This window comes from Ascidiella aspersa, chromosome 7 (assembly GCF_963924565.1).
Source record: "Ascidiella aspersa chromosome 7, kaAscAspe10.2, whole genome shotgun sequence".
Taxonomy (NCBI): Eukaryota; Metazoa; Chordata; class Ascidiacea; order Phlebobranchia; family Ascidiidae; genus Ascidiella; species Ascidiella aspersa.
The window spans coordinates 10200697-10218070 of record NC_139453.1 but is presented as its reverse complement, the minus strand read 5'-3'; the positions used below and the strand labels follow the sequence as shown (position 1 = coordinate 10218070).

Genomic DNA, 17374 nt, shown 5'->3' with positions numbered 1-17374 from the left:
TAAAATTTGCTTTTGCGCACTTCCATCATTCTCAAATTAAAACGAAAATATCTTTACTTTTTTGCCACAACAGTTTGAGCATTTCGCATTGGTCATTTTTTCGTTGATGTTTGTAGCTAAAAGCAAGTAAACAAATCAAATCCGCATTGACGATTGTGACGTAATAAATTACTTTGTCTGATCGGCTGTGTACGTTTTTTTTCTCACGTCGAATAAAATGTCTACTCAGGAAATTGAAGAAAAAATAAGTTTAGAACAGTGCCAAACACAGCAGTGGAGTGTTTGACAAATAATTCGGGATCATGAAACCGAAGTGCATCTTTTAGGACGAAAATGTTTTAATTTAACACAATTGCAGTTTTTACACGATTTCCGTGAAAATATCGCAGTGGGGTCAATAATGGACCTCAAAATTTGACAAAGTCATCTTGATGAATGCAAATGAGCGAATAGTTCGTAATTCTTGATTGTGCGCTAAAGGTAGCACGCATCCTATTTTTGAAAATTAAACATTTTGTCAATTTAACACAAATATTCGTATATTTTTTCGCGCGACCGCTTTGTTGCATATCCTTGCTCACATTTAACTCGATTGCAGTTGCAGTGCAAGTTTGTTGAAAATATGTTTCATAACGTCACGCTTTGTGACGTCATTTTAGAAATTTTCACGCCTCGCCCCAATACAAAAAACAATGATTTGGCGCGGGCCCCGGCCAGCGCAGCCTGAAAATATTTTTGCGCACTACAAAAAATATTTGCGCAGTAGAAAAATTTCTTAGAGGGAACACTGGTCGTCTGACCAACTAAAATTAGGCACTACCCAAATTTTATATAAGCTGAACGTATACTTTGATTGACTGTCTCCCCACACACAAATATTAATGGCCTGTTACTTTCAACGACAGGCTAGTGGCCAGGGGCTAACTCATATAACTGGCATTTGTAAAAAACATGCTGACAATAAAATGCATTATAATATCCTATATTCAAAAAGACAAAACAGATGTAGGATAACTTCAGTAACAGAAATGTTAAGCAAGAAAAATAAAATGGTAAGCGTATAAGACGTCACTATTTTAGTTACTATATCGCCTAGAAATAAGCCGCTGATCCAGAATTTATGGGGGTAAGTCACAATTAGGTTAAGTCATAATGTGACGTCACAAGTTATATTAAAACCTAACGCCACAAGTTACATTTTGATGTGAATTTATAAAAAGCAATATTAATAACACGTTTTAGGTCGGAGAGGTGTAATTTTCCAAACTAACCTATACTTAAAACATGTTATCTATCCGACCAACGCAAAAAACTCCATTATATCGTTTAAGTTGCCAAATTCTCATGAGTGCGATGAGACTCACGCCGCCTTTGGGCTAAAACAGTTTAATCAAAACAATAAGACATATACTAGAAAAAAATACATACAAAGGGGTTTTACTTTCATTAAGTTTGCGTTTGCAAAGTGATCCTTAACCTTATTCGATTTTATTGTACTTTTACTGTAGCCCTTGCCAAGTGCAGATCTAGCATTTTTATTTTATTTTTTTGAGGAATGGAAGGCATAAAACAACAGATATATCGTCGCAAGGAACTGCTTGAAGTAACGTCATAGGCCTAGTTATGCAAATTTAAAAAGTTTTGTGTTGTCGACCGAACTGGTGCAATTTGAAAATGAAGCTGACTTAATCGCGCGAAGCGAAAAAAACAATTTTAGGTTTACTTGGTTTCAGTTTGCCAAAGTTTTAGCTTAGAACTTTTTACAAAATAACTAACTATGTCATATGCCAGGGATGGCGAACCACTGACCCGCGGGTGACCCACAACAGATTTTTAATGACCCACTTGCCTCTCTAGAAATATCGAAATGTTGTCAATGTAAAAAAATTGAAAATGTGTGCAGAACCATCAACAATATTTTTGTTTATCGCTGTTAAACGAAGGTGGCGATAATTTTAGGAAAATTAAGAGCTCGCGGCCTAAAAATTCTAAATACCCTGGTTAAACCATACTGAAAGTTTTGTGCTGAACTCCTGTAATACCATAAAAATGCCGCACAATTTGTTAACTATTTAGTTTCTTAACTTTCGTGGGTATCCGAATTTGGAAATCAGCCAAAAACCTTGAATTACCAACTCAATACAAATACACTTACAACGACGCAGCAGCAAAGCTTCGCATAAATTAGCATATCTTAAAATATACGACCCACTTGTGCATTTTGCAAGAATTGAGAATGCGTTTGTGACCCGCGCGATGAAAAGGTTCGCCAATCCTGTCATATGCGATTAGTAGTGACACCAAGTGGTTAAATTTAGAAGTAGTTGTTTTTCAACAAATAAACAGAAATTAGTTTCAATAGATCATCCACAATTTTTTGTTGGCATTTAAATAAAATAGAAACAGCATTCGTTCAAAATAGGTATTGTTTCATTATCACACCCCACATTTAAAAAATAAATATTAACCTACGAAGGCTAACTTGTTGCTAGGTAACGATTGTAACTCAATCAGTTGCTTGACGTTTCTGCTGTTCCGGTTACGAATCTGCTAAAACGAAATTATTCTTACTGGTTTAAGTCGTTTGTTGGTCATCAATTTAGATTATCTATTTTATCTGTATATATGTTGTAACTAATACGATAACTTATAGTTTTTCTTTGTATTTTGACGAGTGTGTGGTAAACTTGTTATCCCGTTATTTAACAAAGTAAAGCTTCGAGTTTTGGTTTGGGAAAGCGGCAGTGTATAAATTATGATTTTGTAATTTGTAGATTATTTACAAACAATAGTGTGTTGCTTCTACCCAAACATTGTTTTTCATATTTTCGAATGCTAAATTTTGATCTGTTTTGTTGGTCTGCTGTGTTCTCTGTGGAAACTGCTTAAATCGATGTTTTAACTAAAACAAGTACTAAACCAACGGATTTTTAAAACCCCAAAAAAGTTGTAAAACTGGCCACTACTTGAATTTTAAATGAATTTAAGCTCAAAAATGGGAGCCAGGTAAGGATAAAATATGAACTCTTCATAAAGTTTTTCTTTGTTTTGTATTTCATTGTAAAGCAATTTGTTTGCCATATAATCTGCAGGGTGTGTTTTATTGAAATTTGTGACAAAAAACAGTCCATTTTTAATGCAAAATAACAAAAATAATCTTTTAAATGGCCAGATTATGATTAAAAAATGGCTAATTGTTTGCAAAGATAAATTTGAAATTCTTATCAGATCAAATATGAATATTTTACAGCTCAAACTGCTTGATTCTAATCAATGAACCATAACTATTAATTGACTAAATGCGAATTGTTCAATTTTGCTTTTGGTTTATTTTCAATATTTATCACGTCAATCAATATTTTTTTAAATTTAGTAGTCGTCTGTGTAGGTCAGTCTGCATTTCGTGGCACTTTTTGCTAAGATTTCAGGTGTGAAGCGCCAAATTTTGAAGTATACGCGTGTACAATCAGGGTTTTGTGAACACCTGTGGTTTGGAATTCTGCCACAATTTACCCTTTTTCCAAAATATAGATGTTCAGATAACTAATTCTGGTGTGCACAAACATTGCTTTAAAAAAGAATGTGAAGCTGCAACAAAGTACAGACTGGTTGCTAGATTTAACAGTTGATTAGCAGCATAATAAACCATAGGATAGTGGAAAGATGATGCATGTTGTAATTCATTGCTTGGTGTGTATAGAACAGTGGTTCTTAAACTGGTGTCCGCGGTCCTTTTGGGGTCCGCAAGACAATTTTCTGGGACCGCGAAGCACCTAACAAGAAATCAAATCGACTCTTCTGAAGAAGAACATTTTTTGTGCAATAAAATTTTCAGGCAACTTACTTTTCCAAACCAAGCTGATTATTATTATCATTAGTTGTTCATTCACGTTATTGCACGGATTAAGTTCAATTGTTCATTGTGACGTCATAGTGTTGATTTGTGCTAACTAGAATTACGTCTTTACAGTTTGCTGCGCTGACATTGTGGGCTATACGCCTTTATACAGTCACGGTTTTAAAACTGTTCGTGATTGCTTCACTCAAATAAAGTGATTTGTTAGAAACATAGCCGAGCATATAGCAAGCAAAGTGCATCCGTCTCATTGATACCATTAAAAACAACGTGTTGTTTTGTGTTTTTTTGCGTATATTTGCAAGGGACCGTGAGCAATTAAAAAAATTTCTGGGGGACCGTTGCGTAATTTTTTTTAAAAAGTTTGAGAACCACTGGTATAGAATATTGTTTTTACACTTTACAAAGACAGCAATGATATTATAATGGTCTTCTGAGGTATCATATTAGGTGTGTTAAACATTACTAATTAGGTTTTAAGATTTGCTGATTTATAATCCTATTTGTGAAGTCATGTAAAACATGTCCTAATTTGTGTTCTGAGATTTACTTTCTCTCCATATGGCCACAATTATTTTTCTTTTGTTTTATTGAAGGATTAAATACATCTATTGATTTAGTTTCAGCATTTTATAGCTGCATTTCAGTCTAGCTTCATTTTGAGATATTAGTCATACATTTCTGTTCTTTTAAGCTATCAGTATGGATCTATTTTAAAGTATATTTTAACATTGATAACATACTTTGATGTTATATTAGTAACTTTATTTATTTTTTTTAATCAATAGTAGTTTGTAATATTCACAATTTTAAATTCAATTAAGCTGTGATTTACAATATTTGGTTATGTTTGTTTTTCTATTTAACTTAGGTAATTGTTACTCTCATGCCATTGTATACAAAGAAAATGGTACCAGTTGAATCAAAATAAAACATCTGTATGTGATTTATTTTCAGAATATTGGCATAGTACCCTGCACTTTCAAAATAGGGTTAGTATTTATAAATTAGATTTTGTTGGTAATCATCATTATGTCTGCTGCCGTTGAGAAGCATAACCGAACCCAGGGTTTTTCCCTGAAAGCCTACATGAAGAATTCGAAGGTAAAATGGGACAGAAATACTATTATAAAATTTAATGTTGTAAGGAAAAATTGCAATTTTATAAGCTTCTATAATTTAATTAATAGTGTGCTTTCAAGATGTACATTTGGTAAAAGTAGAAGAAAGTTGTAAGTTACAACTTGTAACTGTAGGAAATGTCAAAAATTAATGTATGTATATTCAAATTGTATAGTATAAATTGCGATATATATGTCTTTCTTTTTATTCTGGATTCATTGTTTCATAGTGTATGTATATTAATTTACCTTACCATGAATGGTATCATAGTAGGTTGGGTAAGCCAAATATATGTTGTTATAATGACAGGTGAAGGGCCCTCCACCAGCCCAAGCATTCAAGTGTAGGCCGGCCAAACCGACAGCATTCAGGAAGTTTTACGAGCGAGGAGACTTTCCTATTGCCTTGGAGCATGACACCAAGGGAAACAGAATAGCTTGGAAGGTAAACAAAATTACCTCACTTTAAAGATGTATTGTCAAAACATAATAATAATCTTGTGTTTTCTATGAAAAATGTTTTGTGTTCTTGCTCTATCATTGGTTGTCTTAGCCCAATTTAAGATATGTTACAAGTCTTTTAATGATACTCAAATTGCATAGTAGTTTTTGCACTAATGATGGCCTGAGGATTTGCCGAAACATTTGTATTTGGCGAAATATCAATTTTATCAAATCAACTTTCATTATTATAAAAGTTTATGGGAAACTCACAACCGTGATTTTCGTAGCAGTGTGTTTCTATTATTATAATTTTGCGTTTGATGTTCTGAATAAATAATCTATCTATTTATCTTTATCCCATAAAACTTCTGTTTGTAATTCTACACTTACTTATTTTTATCATATGAACACATTTTTCTTTTGCAATAAGTTGAGGTAACTAGCAGACTTGGACAACTAGATAATTCTAGTTTTCTAATTCATTGAATTAGAGCAAAATCAGGCTAATTCTAATTCTAATCTAATTTGTGTATTGCTTGTTTGCTCTAATTCTAGTTCTAATTTAATTTGGATTTTACCACTCATGCTGCTTTGTCCAACGGCATTTTTAGTCTCTCAGTTCAAACACAGAATTTCAATTAAAATTTTCTGGTTGGAACAACTTGTATGTAATTTTTACAGGCTAAAAGGCATAAAAATGCATACAAATTAGCACACAAATATTTACCCTTTACGTTCTTATAAGAATAAATTGCGATTAAATTAAATTGGTTGTAAAAACTAAATGAGATTCTAGTTCAAATTCTAGTTGAAATTTGATTTTTTAGGAATTCGGTAATTCTAATCTAATTTGAAAAAAACTCAAAACGATCTAATTCTAATTCTAATCTAATTTGGAAAAGATAAAATCTCTAATTTTAATTCTAATCTAATTTTAAAAAGCTAAAATAAATCTAGTTGTCCAAGTCTGGTAACTAGTAGTGTTACCTTGTAAAGTAAAATCAACATTTGAATTGCTTTGAACAGGTCGAAATCGAGAAGTTGGACTACCACCACTACCTACCCTTGTTTTACGATGGGCTTTGCGAAACGGTTCACCCGTACGAGTTCTTTGCCCGCCAAGGAGTCCACGACATGCTTGAGCATGGTGGCTCAAAAATTCTTCCAGTTATCCCACAACTAATCATTCCTATCAAAAGTAGGTGTTGAAGTGTTTGGGCAAATGTTTTTCAATACATTTGCTTGCTAGGTCAATGAGACTATTTCAGTAAGCAGATACCACATTAGCTAATTTTAATGTAAATGCTGAGCTGCGTGTTGGCCAGATTTGCACAAAGTGTAACAACTAAATAAAATATAAAAAATACTGTAGGCTATGATGCCAGTTGGCCAGTAAAGTAGTCTACTTGGCATTATTTGTCAGCACAGTCCCCAATACCAGACTTTACTTATGATATTTATCTGTTACCATTGGTTGGCCACTAACGAGTATTTTACACTAGTTAGTATGTACATTGTACTGGTTATCAATAGTTGGTGTTCATTGGACATTCTTTAACTTTTTAAAATTCACATGTTAATTGGCTCTCTATGATGACGAATTTCTATTTCTAAAGTGAAAAATGTATTGATCGAGAGTTACACATTGATCTACATTGTTTATAGTTATCTGTGCGGTTCTGATCTGTTTCATTTGCAATGTACAAACCCAAATTCCTAAGATTATGGAGTTTAAACATTTTGAATTATTTATAACTTTCAAGAGTTGTTGTTGCTAGAATACACCAATACCCTGCCATTAACTCCAACACAGAAAACCTGTAGAGGGTATTTTGATTTAAATTTTAAATTCCGAGTTTTAAATTCTTTAAAAAACAATCTTAAGCATATCAAATATGATTTTCACCTTATTATGTTTTGAAAGCTGGAAAGATAGGCAAAATGAAATAAGAGAAAATAGTATTAGTGTGCACCACTGCACTCCCGTCACGCTACCTAAACAAAACCGACAAGCAGTCGTAAAATGGCATTCGTTATTCTTCCAAAGATGCCCTTAACACCAGGAACCGCCCCGTGATTTGCACGACCCTCAAAGTGCTGCAGCACCTCGTCATATCGGGAGAAATGGTGGGCGAGGCCCTCGTGCCTTACTACCGACAGATCCTGCCCATCCTCAACATCTTCAAGAACAACAACTGTAAGTAGAAGCGTGTTGACTGAGTGGTGTGCGCTACACGAAAAATACGTGTTCGGCATGTAACTAGACTGCAAACGTGACCTGTCAGCAACTTTCAGCTAACACTTTGACAATCCTTCCATTTTCAAAAAACCCAGTCACCCATTTTTACCCATGCCTTTCTGCCTTTTCGCAATGTCGAGGTCCTATTTTTAAGCAAGGTTTGGTATTTTACACAATGGCATCAGGCCCAGTTTTAACCAAGTTTTTAGCCTTCGTATTGATTATTCGGATATCAGTTTATTTTTTAATTTCTTGCAAATTCAATACTTTAATTTTATGAAAGCTAAGTTTATAAGAATCCAACTTTGAAAAGCCTGAGCAATAAGTCTAATTGACTGCTGCCAACCGAATACACAGCCCGACTTTTTATTCGCGCAGTTGATCGCGGCGACAGAAACTTGTAAATTTGATTTTTGCAAAGGCGATTTTTTTAAAATAAAGAATAGAAATAGTCTACATGTCCAAATTGGCGACACCGTCCGTTTTTTTTTCCTTTTCACTCAGCGAACGCGACGACTAAAATTTTTTCAAGTTTGTGACTTATTTTTACAAACGTTCAATTCTAAAAGCGATTTGAAAAAACAAAACTAAGAAACTATCGGAGCGTAATGGTTGGAGGCTATAGTAAGACGTACTAAGGATATCAAAGCTCATACTGAAGTACATATAATTTTGAACGTTTCGAATAGCTCTTTATTTCATTTTAACAGATGTTGAAAATGAATAAAAAGTTATTCAAAGCGTTCAAAATGGTACCTACCTCTGTATGGATTTTGATATTCGTACTACGTCTTAAGAAGGTATAGTGTTTCGAGTCTCAACCAAAACGCCCAACAAAAGTGCCCCCAAAACAACCCTGGCATTTGTTGCTTAGTGAACAGCGGCGACGGGATCGACTACAGTCAGCAGAAACGCGAGAACATCGGTGACTTGATCCAGGAGACCCTAGAGGCGTTTGAGCGTCACGGCGGTGAGGACGCCTTCATCAACATCAAGTACATGGTCCCCACCTACGAGTCATGCATGCTCAACTAGCAATCCCATCCCGTTTTCTCCTGATCGAACCCTTTCCAGACTCCTCTATCGTAACTAAAGCATTTAAAACTTTCATTTTGTTTTGTTTTAAAATATAATACCAACAAAAAACAGTACTTTACAAGTCGTCCGTCTGCGATTCTGTCGTTTTTCGCGCTCATGGCCTGTTTGCTGCAAAATGAGCGCGGTCGAGTAGCCTTGTTTTTTTATTCGTGTTAGCCTTTATTTAGCGCATCCCTTTTTACGCCAACCTTCTGCGGGAACGCGGGAATTCCCCACCAAACACCCCCACCCCTTGCAGGGGTGCCGCCCCCTTTTGGGTAAATTGTCCGGAAGCGTTTTGGTTGCCGGCTGCTTTTGGGCCGCGTACCGAACTTGTACCTGTGAGATCCTATCCCGCTTATTACAACGTGTTATACCATTACTTGTGAGACAAATAAATAGTTTATTACGTAAACGCGTCTCTCTTGTGTAGCAAACCATTGCAAGTCAGAGTCCAAGTCTGCTAAATTGCATATGAAATAACTGGATACCTATTTAAAATAAAAACATGTAAAAAGCTAATAGAACAAGTCAATTTTGCCCAAAGTTTGATAATACAAACTAATATAGGTCTTAGACAAGTCGTTGTTTAAATTTACTTTACCAAATATAGTTGTTTAGCCACTGATATTGATCAGTGTCTTAAAACATATATTAAGTCTTTAAATGAATTTCCTATATACTTGAGATTTTGTTTCGTGTGTTATATATTCACATAATTGATCGACATTAACCTAACAAATCCGGAATTTTCCCTTTCAACTCATTTTCACTTATCGACCGCCATTGTGTGACGGCATAATCCGCCATTGTCCTTTTCGAGCGCCCACAGAACAGCACCAGCTTTTCGGCTGAGTAGTGGCAACAATTGAAAACCGTCCACTTACTTTTGCCTCAACAACGCCGCACAACATTCCGCTCACAGCAATGGCTAAGGGTCAAGATTAGCCTAAGCCGTGTTAAGTATGCTACCATGTAAATACGCCAAAACTTTTCCAACGTACAGTATAGCTCTTTCTCAATCAAGTATGCTTCGTTCGAAAAGCGTGGGTTTGTTACAGCCTACTTTTATTTGCTCACAAGGAAAATCGTTTTCTATTTAAGCTTTTGCAAAATGTGGTGACAAATGCTTAGTTGTTTTTGAACAACTTTTAACGCATCGAATTGTATGTTTTATGCCAAAAATGTTCAGTTGTGTGTTGCCTTGTGGCACAGCCTAACATACTACAGGTTTCTCTTTGAAAACAAAACCATTCGAACGAAACGCTTGTCGCTTTGTTTCGTCAAAAACACACATCTCCATTAGCTGAGTTGTACCTTACAGCAGTGATTTGTGTGAAAGGTTTGTGTTACAGCTGGATACGGAATTTTCATTGTGACGGATTGTATGGCTTGCCTTACTTGCGAAACCTGAGAACCCATGATATATAGGACTGGTATATACGTGAACTGTGTAAATCCTAATCGATTTTTAAGCTTCGCAAAATCCACCATAGGAAACGCCACTCTGAGAAGCGCTGATGTTACCTGTAGTTTGTGCAGCATTTAAACATTTCGTTAAAGTAAACACAAAGCACTTTGAGAGCATTCAACCGGTGCAGGCTAACAAAAGCATAAACCACCTCCTAAAATTTAGTACATCATACTGAATAATACTTAAAAAAGTGCCGTAGGTCTTTAAATGCTTTAATCAAAACTAACATTCATGAACACACCAATCCCATTTAGATTATACCAAAAAACGTCGTAGCCTATAAAGGAGAATAATATATCACAATGGATAGAATACACAAAAACCCAGGTCAAAAACGGCGTAATTTTATCTGTTGAACACTTTAGCATCATGTTGGTAAAGATCTAATGCATTATTTTTTTTAAATTGTGAAAAATCTGAATTCAATAAAGGAGAAAAATGATTACAATAATAACATTTCGGTGTGATCATTTTACGCACAGTTCTGAGTCCTTGTGTTTTGACTTATTCAAAGGAAACAACGTTTGAGGCTTTCAAGGTATTTAAAGAAGGGACCAGCAGGTTACACTAAACTTGTGTTGAACTGCTGCATTCAACATATTTGAAAAACGATGACATTTATTTAACTTAGTAAGCTTACTGATGTATGACAAACTTTGGTTTTGGACTAGTCATACAGCTCGTTACTCACCAATCCGCTTTATTTTCCGTTAAAAGTATTTCAGTATGATTGATAACATATAAACAGTCAATTGTCAAGTCAGTAATTCATTATAATGTACCTTTGTAAACATGTATGGGCTCTTTACCTATTTTGTTCAACGTCGTTTTCATTCGATGCTATGCTTGCACAAGAAGACAAAGAAAAAACTTCCAGTGAGTATTAGCAGTCTGCTTCAAATGATTTTTGGCATATGCGCCATGTATAGCTGTGGTAGCTTTTAGCTTTGTTTGTGTCCCTTAGAACAGTGGTCGGCAATCGCCGGTCCGCGAGGAGTTCATTACCGGTCCGCAGCAGGGTTTACAGATGACATTTTGATCAAAACCCGATGTTTTTATTGTAAAATCTAACTCCTCGTACGTACAATATATTATCATAAACGGGCCATAAATAATGTTTTTTTTTCAAAGTTCAAGCGTGCTCACCCTAAAGTGCAATATAATTAAATCATGCAAGCAATGTTTATAAACAATGTTGATGTTCAGACAGAACATTTTCGAAAAAACGCATGCATTTTAATTGGGACAAAAGTTGTTATAAATTTTCTTTACAGAACATTTGTTTTTTTAAGGCCGGTCAGCGACAAAATTTCAGTTTCAAACCGGTCCGCAGTGTGAAAAAGGTTGCCGACCCCTGCCTTAGAACACCTTTATAAAGACTGTTTCTCAACCTAGGATTTGTGACTTAAATGTTAGATGCCGTTTATTTTGGTTGGGTCGCCAACTGCAGTTTTCATGGCTAGATTGATTAAGATCGGATTAGAGCAAGATTTCCGAAAGAAACACTGTGGGAGGAATACCAAGACATGTTTTATAATGATTAAACTCGAAACAATTTATTTATCTCATTATTCATATATAAAGCGTTCAATGAATGGAATTGGGTCGCCAAAGCTTCGTCGTTATATAATATACGCTTCGTAGTCTGGTCACCGCGAAAAAAAGGTTGAGAAACACTGCCTTGAAAAACACTGACTGTGGTGAAACGTTTTGTGTTTTCTAGATATTCTAATTCGTGACCCCATATCCTGAAAATGCAAAAGATGACCCCCAAAAGTTATTATTAAATTAAAAACATCTGTAGACGAAAGCGAAAATAACGTTGACGTTAAATTTTGCTCCAGCTACACAGTATTGTTGGATGGCAGCAAGCGTTCCACGTCATGGCTTATATCATGAAACAAACTAAACTGATTTATCGATTGTAATTCGGCCAAAGCAGGCCAACACGATTTCTATATACTGTGAGAAACGATAATACAGACATTTTAGGATTACTTCTATCAAAGAAATGCAACGCAGATGTTACATTGGAGGGGGTTGAGTTTTTGGTCGGGGTCCAGCCAAGGACATTTGCAGAAGCGGTCTCCTTCTGCGCTGAGAACGGTAAACGGCCGATCACTATTCGCAATAGTCAGGAGCAGATTCGACTAAAGGAGGTCACACGGCTGCTGGGCGTACGCGATGACAAGCAGTGCTGGCTGGGAATCACCGACTCCAAATACGAAGGTTGGGGCCAGACATCGAAAAGTTTTCTAATTGAACGACTTAGAGCAAAATGCGGCTAATTCTAATCCGATTTGTGCATTGCTTGCGTGTTTCTATTCTAGTTCTAATTACGAATACTTACCACGGAAATTCCTACTGAAATAAATTGCGATATAACTTATTATTTAGTAAAATTCTAATTCAAATTCGGGTTTACCAAAATTTCGGGTTTACAAAAATTTAAGAATAGAAACATGATCTAATTTTAATTCTAATCTAATTTTTAAAAGCTGAAATAAAACAATCCTATTGGTGTTTAATACTTGAGTTGGTTGCGACTTATTGACTTAAATCCAAGTCAAGTCATTCGCCCAAAATACTTAAGTCAAGTATTTTTTTTCAAAACCACTGAAGCGAAGTCAACCATTTGAAAACACATTTTAGCGATCAAAATCGTTGGTTGTGAAGAAAACCGGAGCGCTTTTTCTCCAGGAACGTGGCTGTACTACTTTGACGAGACGCTGATCACCTTCAAAATGTGGGAAGCGGGCCGACCACTGAACGTGGAATTGGGTCGGAATCGGGACTGCGCCGTGAGCAAGTTCGACGAGATCGCCTACAACGTGTATATGGGAGCTTGGATTGACGTACCGTGCGAGGCGATGAACACGGCCCTCTGCCAGTCAACGCCACCCCAATGTAAGTTAAACTGAATGCTACAGAACTTGTCGAAGCTTATCAAATTAACGATTGGCTCACATTGATTAAATTCGAATTTACTTATTCTGTTTATGGTATATTGTGGTCACTTTCGAAAAGTTCATGTTGCCGATTAGGGTCGCCAAATCTTTTCTCCTAAAATTACAATTAGTAATTGAGTATCTGCGAGAAATATTTGAGAAGCACTATGTTGACAGCAGCGGAATTTCACGACGTCGCTTACAACGCCACGAATTAACAATATCGAGAAACGTAAAAGAAAGACATTGTGGGCTATAATAAGGGAAACTTATAAAAATCTGTTAACTAAATTGTTACCAAACAATTTCTTGACCATTATGTTTGTAAAGGTGTGTAATAACATGTGTAAAAATGTTGAAGTTCAAGTCTTGTGGGAAACCCAGAAAAAATGCTGTTAAATTTCGAGAAATAAAAAAAATAAAAATTTTCGAAAGAAAATTTTTTTTTGTAATCGCCCTTAAGTAACTTAGGAGGGGTTAAATAAACTGTTTTCATGATTCTCGATTGATTGTTAACATTTATTTTTTACTACAGACTCTCCGTTGTGAAAAAAACAACGCCACACTCACTTTTAAATTTACGCACAAATAAATAGCTTTTAATTCCTATAGATGTATGTTACCGAAGAGTTATTTCTGATCCACAATGTCAGAAGTTTCAACAGCCATTGTCTATGCCTTCTTCAAACTCAATATTATCGTAAAAGCCATTTTCGCATGTGATGCCTTTACATAATCCACAGGCCTAGATGCATGTGACCCCATTCTTCTTGAAGCTGCATCGCCGGATGTTGCGATCTCCATAAGGAATACAGCTCGTGAACTGCAATAGCTCATAAGGAGCCATCGCCCAATGTTGGAACTGGCTCATATCCATGCACACCTATTGTCCATCGATGACAGGCAAGACAGAAGAGTAGGCACCTCTTCTGTGTTTTCAAGACATTCTTTAATATTTCGAACGTCATAAAACAAAGACGTTAAAGATGTGGTTAAGAAGAGTGGATGATGGCTGTCCGAGCCATGGTGCACAAGCAATACCAGCACGCCTGCATCTTCTGCCCGCACCTGTAGATATAACAACATTTACAACAGATAACAATTTCCATCTGTCTGAGTTATGTTTTTTCATATTACTCCATTACTTTCCCAGGCTCCATCCAATAGTTATACTAACTGAAGCATAAATGTTACTGACCTCAACAGATCCATCTAAAGCAGAAGTAAGTACTTCTCTCACAATCGAAGTGTCAGCATTGCCACACTACTCCACAGTGTTGTGATGTTTTCGAAAGATTGAAGAGAGAAGGTGGATGAGCTCAGTCTTGTTATAAGTGTTGTCCAGAAACTTTTCTCTTGGGGTCCAGTTTGACATATCCGGTCGAATGTGGAGATTACAGCAGGAATTCTTGGTACGCAGATGTGGTCGTGTGTTTGTAAGCAGTTTCTAGTTCCTTCATGAGTTGGCAAATACAGCCGTGCTCAAACACTTGTAGCCTACTACTGGGTCTGAGTGTCTGGCTCCCATTTTCCCATCAGCCGCCTCCATGAAGGATGAATAGAGACAGTGTTTAAATCTATATTATCTCTAATAAACTGAGAGACTGCATTGCTCGTTTCTCCAGCATCCATAAAGACTACCGGATCATTGCTTGAAAATGCGCTTTCACTGACTGGCACTTCGGCTGTCATCACTGATTGATCTTCAAGCACACCTTCAATCGCAACCTCATCATTGCTCTCTTTACCAGTTTCCTGCACAATGGTATCAAGAGTGCCAGAAATGTGTGGAAATTATCGTGTTGCTTTTTTTTCATTCAAATTCTCAACTTCTATATATCCAAGAGCTGTATATGAATAAAATCAGTTGTTGTCTAGTCAATAAAATAGAACGGTTGTGGCTTGCTCAATACCAGCCAACAAACACTTCGTGGACTTGTATCAGACTCAGACAATCCCAGTGAAGAAGAAGTTAATGGCCGAGGCAAAATACTTTAATGATTCTCATAATCAACCCACTCCTTAAAGTCTTCTAATCTCCATAGTCAAGATTAGCATGATGCTGTCGCATAATCTTGTCGGTGTTATCTTTGAGGAAGAGTACATCTACCCTTATTTTCTATATTTCTTTGAATTTCTATCTTTAGCCAATGCTTGAAATAAGAAACGCTCTTATCTGGTGACTGATCAAACTTCTGCAGCTTTTGATGGACTTGGCCCATGTCCATTATTACCTGATTCTCTATTTCTGAGTCAAACCATTAGCAGAATTCAATAAAAACTGCCTCTTGCTCCTCATTAATACTTCTCTGTCCTCTCTTCCTTTTTTCTTTCTCATCAGTTTTAGACAAACTGTCACATCTCGTAAACAAGGTACAGTGTTTCTTGCTACCAAAACGTTGGTCCCCTCTAGGCATACCCGCGAGTCCGTGCTGTCCTTAGCAAACTTGCCGTCAGTCTATCTGTAGTCAAATTATCTGGCACTTTGTATTTCTTTCTAGTTAGTTCTGGATTATTTTTGTAGAGCTGCGCTTGTTTGTTGCAAAGAATGCATACATCATTATATAGGAGGTTAGCTGCCTGTGTTTTTGTAGAACTGCAGCCAGTTGATGAACTGGACTGACAAGTTATGCGTCCTCTCTTAAACTTTGATAACTCTTTATCTGACTTTGATGTTTGCCCTGACTTCTTGGTGGTTAAAACAAAGTTGTTGTACAGATCATTTTCACACTTCTGGTGGTACCTCAGCTTTCCTTCTTTTTGATCCTAATTCAATATTAGCATTTCCGACAGTTTCTGCTTGTTTCAATAAAGTTGAGTACACCTTTGGAGTTGCTTATATGAGCCTTTTAGCTGATGTATACGAGCGAGGACAGATAAAGCAACTGAACACAAGCGAAGTAACGGCTTCATCCATTTTGCTAGATTATTTATTATATATTTTAGGAGTCGGCAAACCCTGGCACTCGATTTCTTGGGCAAAAAAAAGGCGCACGTTATATCACCTTAAGAAAGTGCAACCATTAAATCACTACCACATCACCAACATTATTATTACATCACTAATACTTTAGCGCTAACTAAATGGTTGCACACATTTCCAGTTCGTGTCACAAATTAGTGTCTTAACTTTTGTATTTAACATTATTTTCTGTGGGCGTTAAACTTGTTGTTTACGACTAACCGTTTGTATTCTACTCTACATTACATTAAAAGTAAGCACGTGTGTTTTTGTGCGACTGAAAAACCCAGCTTAAAGCGAAATTGTTAACACTTCTAGGTAACGGCTGAAAAAGGTCGAAGTATATATTCGAAAATTGCGGGCTCAGTATTGTGTTTGTGACAGCATACTGTGACCTATAAAGTGGTTTGCTGAACATCCATCTTAATTTAGGTACGTATATGGATGAAATACAATCTGTAGAGTCGGACCCAGATTAGGGATTCGACGAAATCGCAGATTTGCCTAGACTCGGATTGTTTTTACCTCCCCGCAGTCCTGGTTCCTGTAGTGCAATATAAATGTTAACAATTAATTGAGAATCATAATAAACCATTATTTAACCTCTCCAAAGTTAATTAAGGGCGATTAATTTTTATTTTATTTAATTTTGATTTTTTTAATTCTCGAAATTTAACAGTGTTTTTTCTGGGTTTCCCACAAGACTTGAACTTCAACATTTTTACACATGTTATTACACACCTTTACAAACATAATGGTCAAGAAATTGTTTGGTAACAATTTAGTTAACAGATTTGTGAAATATTTTATAAAATGCCCCTATTACTAAGGATCTTAGTTATTCAGCATAAGATGTATACGAGATAAATAGGGCTTACCTAAACTTTCGCAGTTTACTGCTAAACTTTTCGCAGTTTACATCATCATCTGAGCAGATGACCATAAGTGCTATATTTTTCTGCCAATAATCGTGGCCAGCTGCCAAAAGCACGTACCTTATTTTCCTTTACAAATTTTCACTGGTACTAATCAGGGCAATCATTTACACATAACAGCAATATGAAAGCGTAATTGTGATACGATTAGTCAGCAGTTTCGTGTTACAGCTACAACCACCTCAAACCCCGTCGCAACTGCTTCGAATACCGAAACAACGACAACGAGCGAATATTTTACATCGAAAGAAGCCTCAACATCTCAAAGCTCCTCACATCAATCGACAGAAGCGACCTCAACTATTGTGCAGGCGACCA

General features: G+C 36.1%; 2 protein-coding genes across 2 annotated transcripts; both read left to right on the top strand.

Moving 5' to 3' along the window:
* Window positions 1-4817: 4817 nt before the first annotated feature.
* On the top strand, window positions 4818-10165 carry LOC146137665 (parkin coregulated gene protein-like). The gene is made up of 5 exons (XM_083393405.1): window positions 4818-4960; window positions 5288-5422; window positions 6448-6619; window positions 7469-7618; window positions 8535-10165. The coding sequence occupies exons 1-5, from the start codon at window positions 4889-4891 to the stop codon at window positions 8693-8695; spliced, it is 690 nt and encodes a 229-aa protein (XP_083249531.1). The 5' UTR covers window positions 4818-4888; the 3' UTR covers window positions 8696-10165.
* An 888-nt stretch (window positions 10166-11053) lies between these two features.
* LOC146137664 (tetranectin-like) lies at window positions 11054-13991 on the top strand. The gene is made up of 4 exons (XM_083394417.1): window positions 11054-11087; window positions 12204-12440; window positions 12912-13118; window positions 13903-13991. The coding sequence occupies exons 1-4, from the start codon at window positions 11054-11056 to the stop codon at window positions 13989-13991; spliced, it is 567 nt and encodes a 188-aa protein (XP_083250543.1).
* Window positions 13992-17374: the final 3383 nt, after the last annotated feature.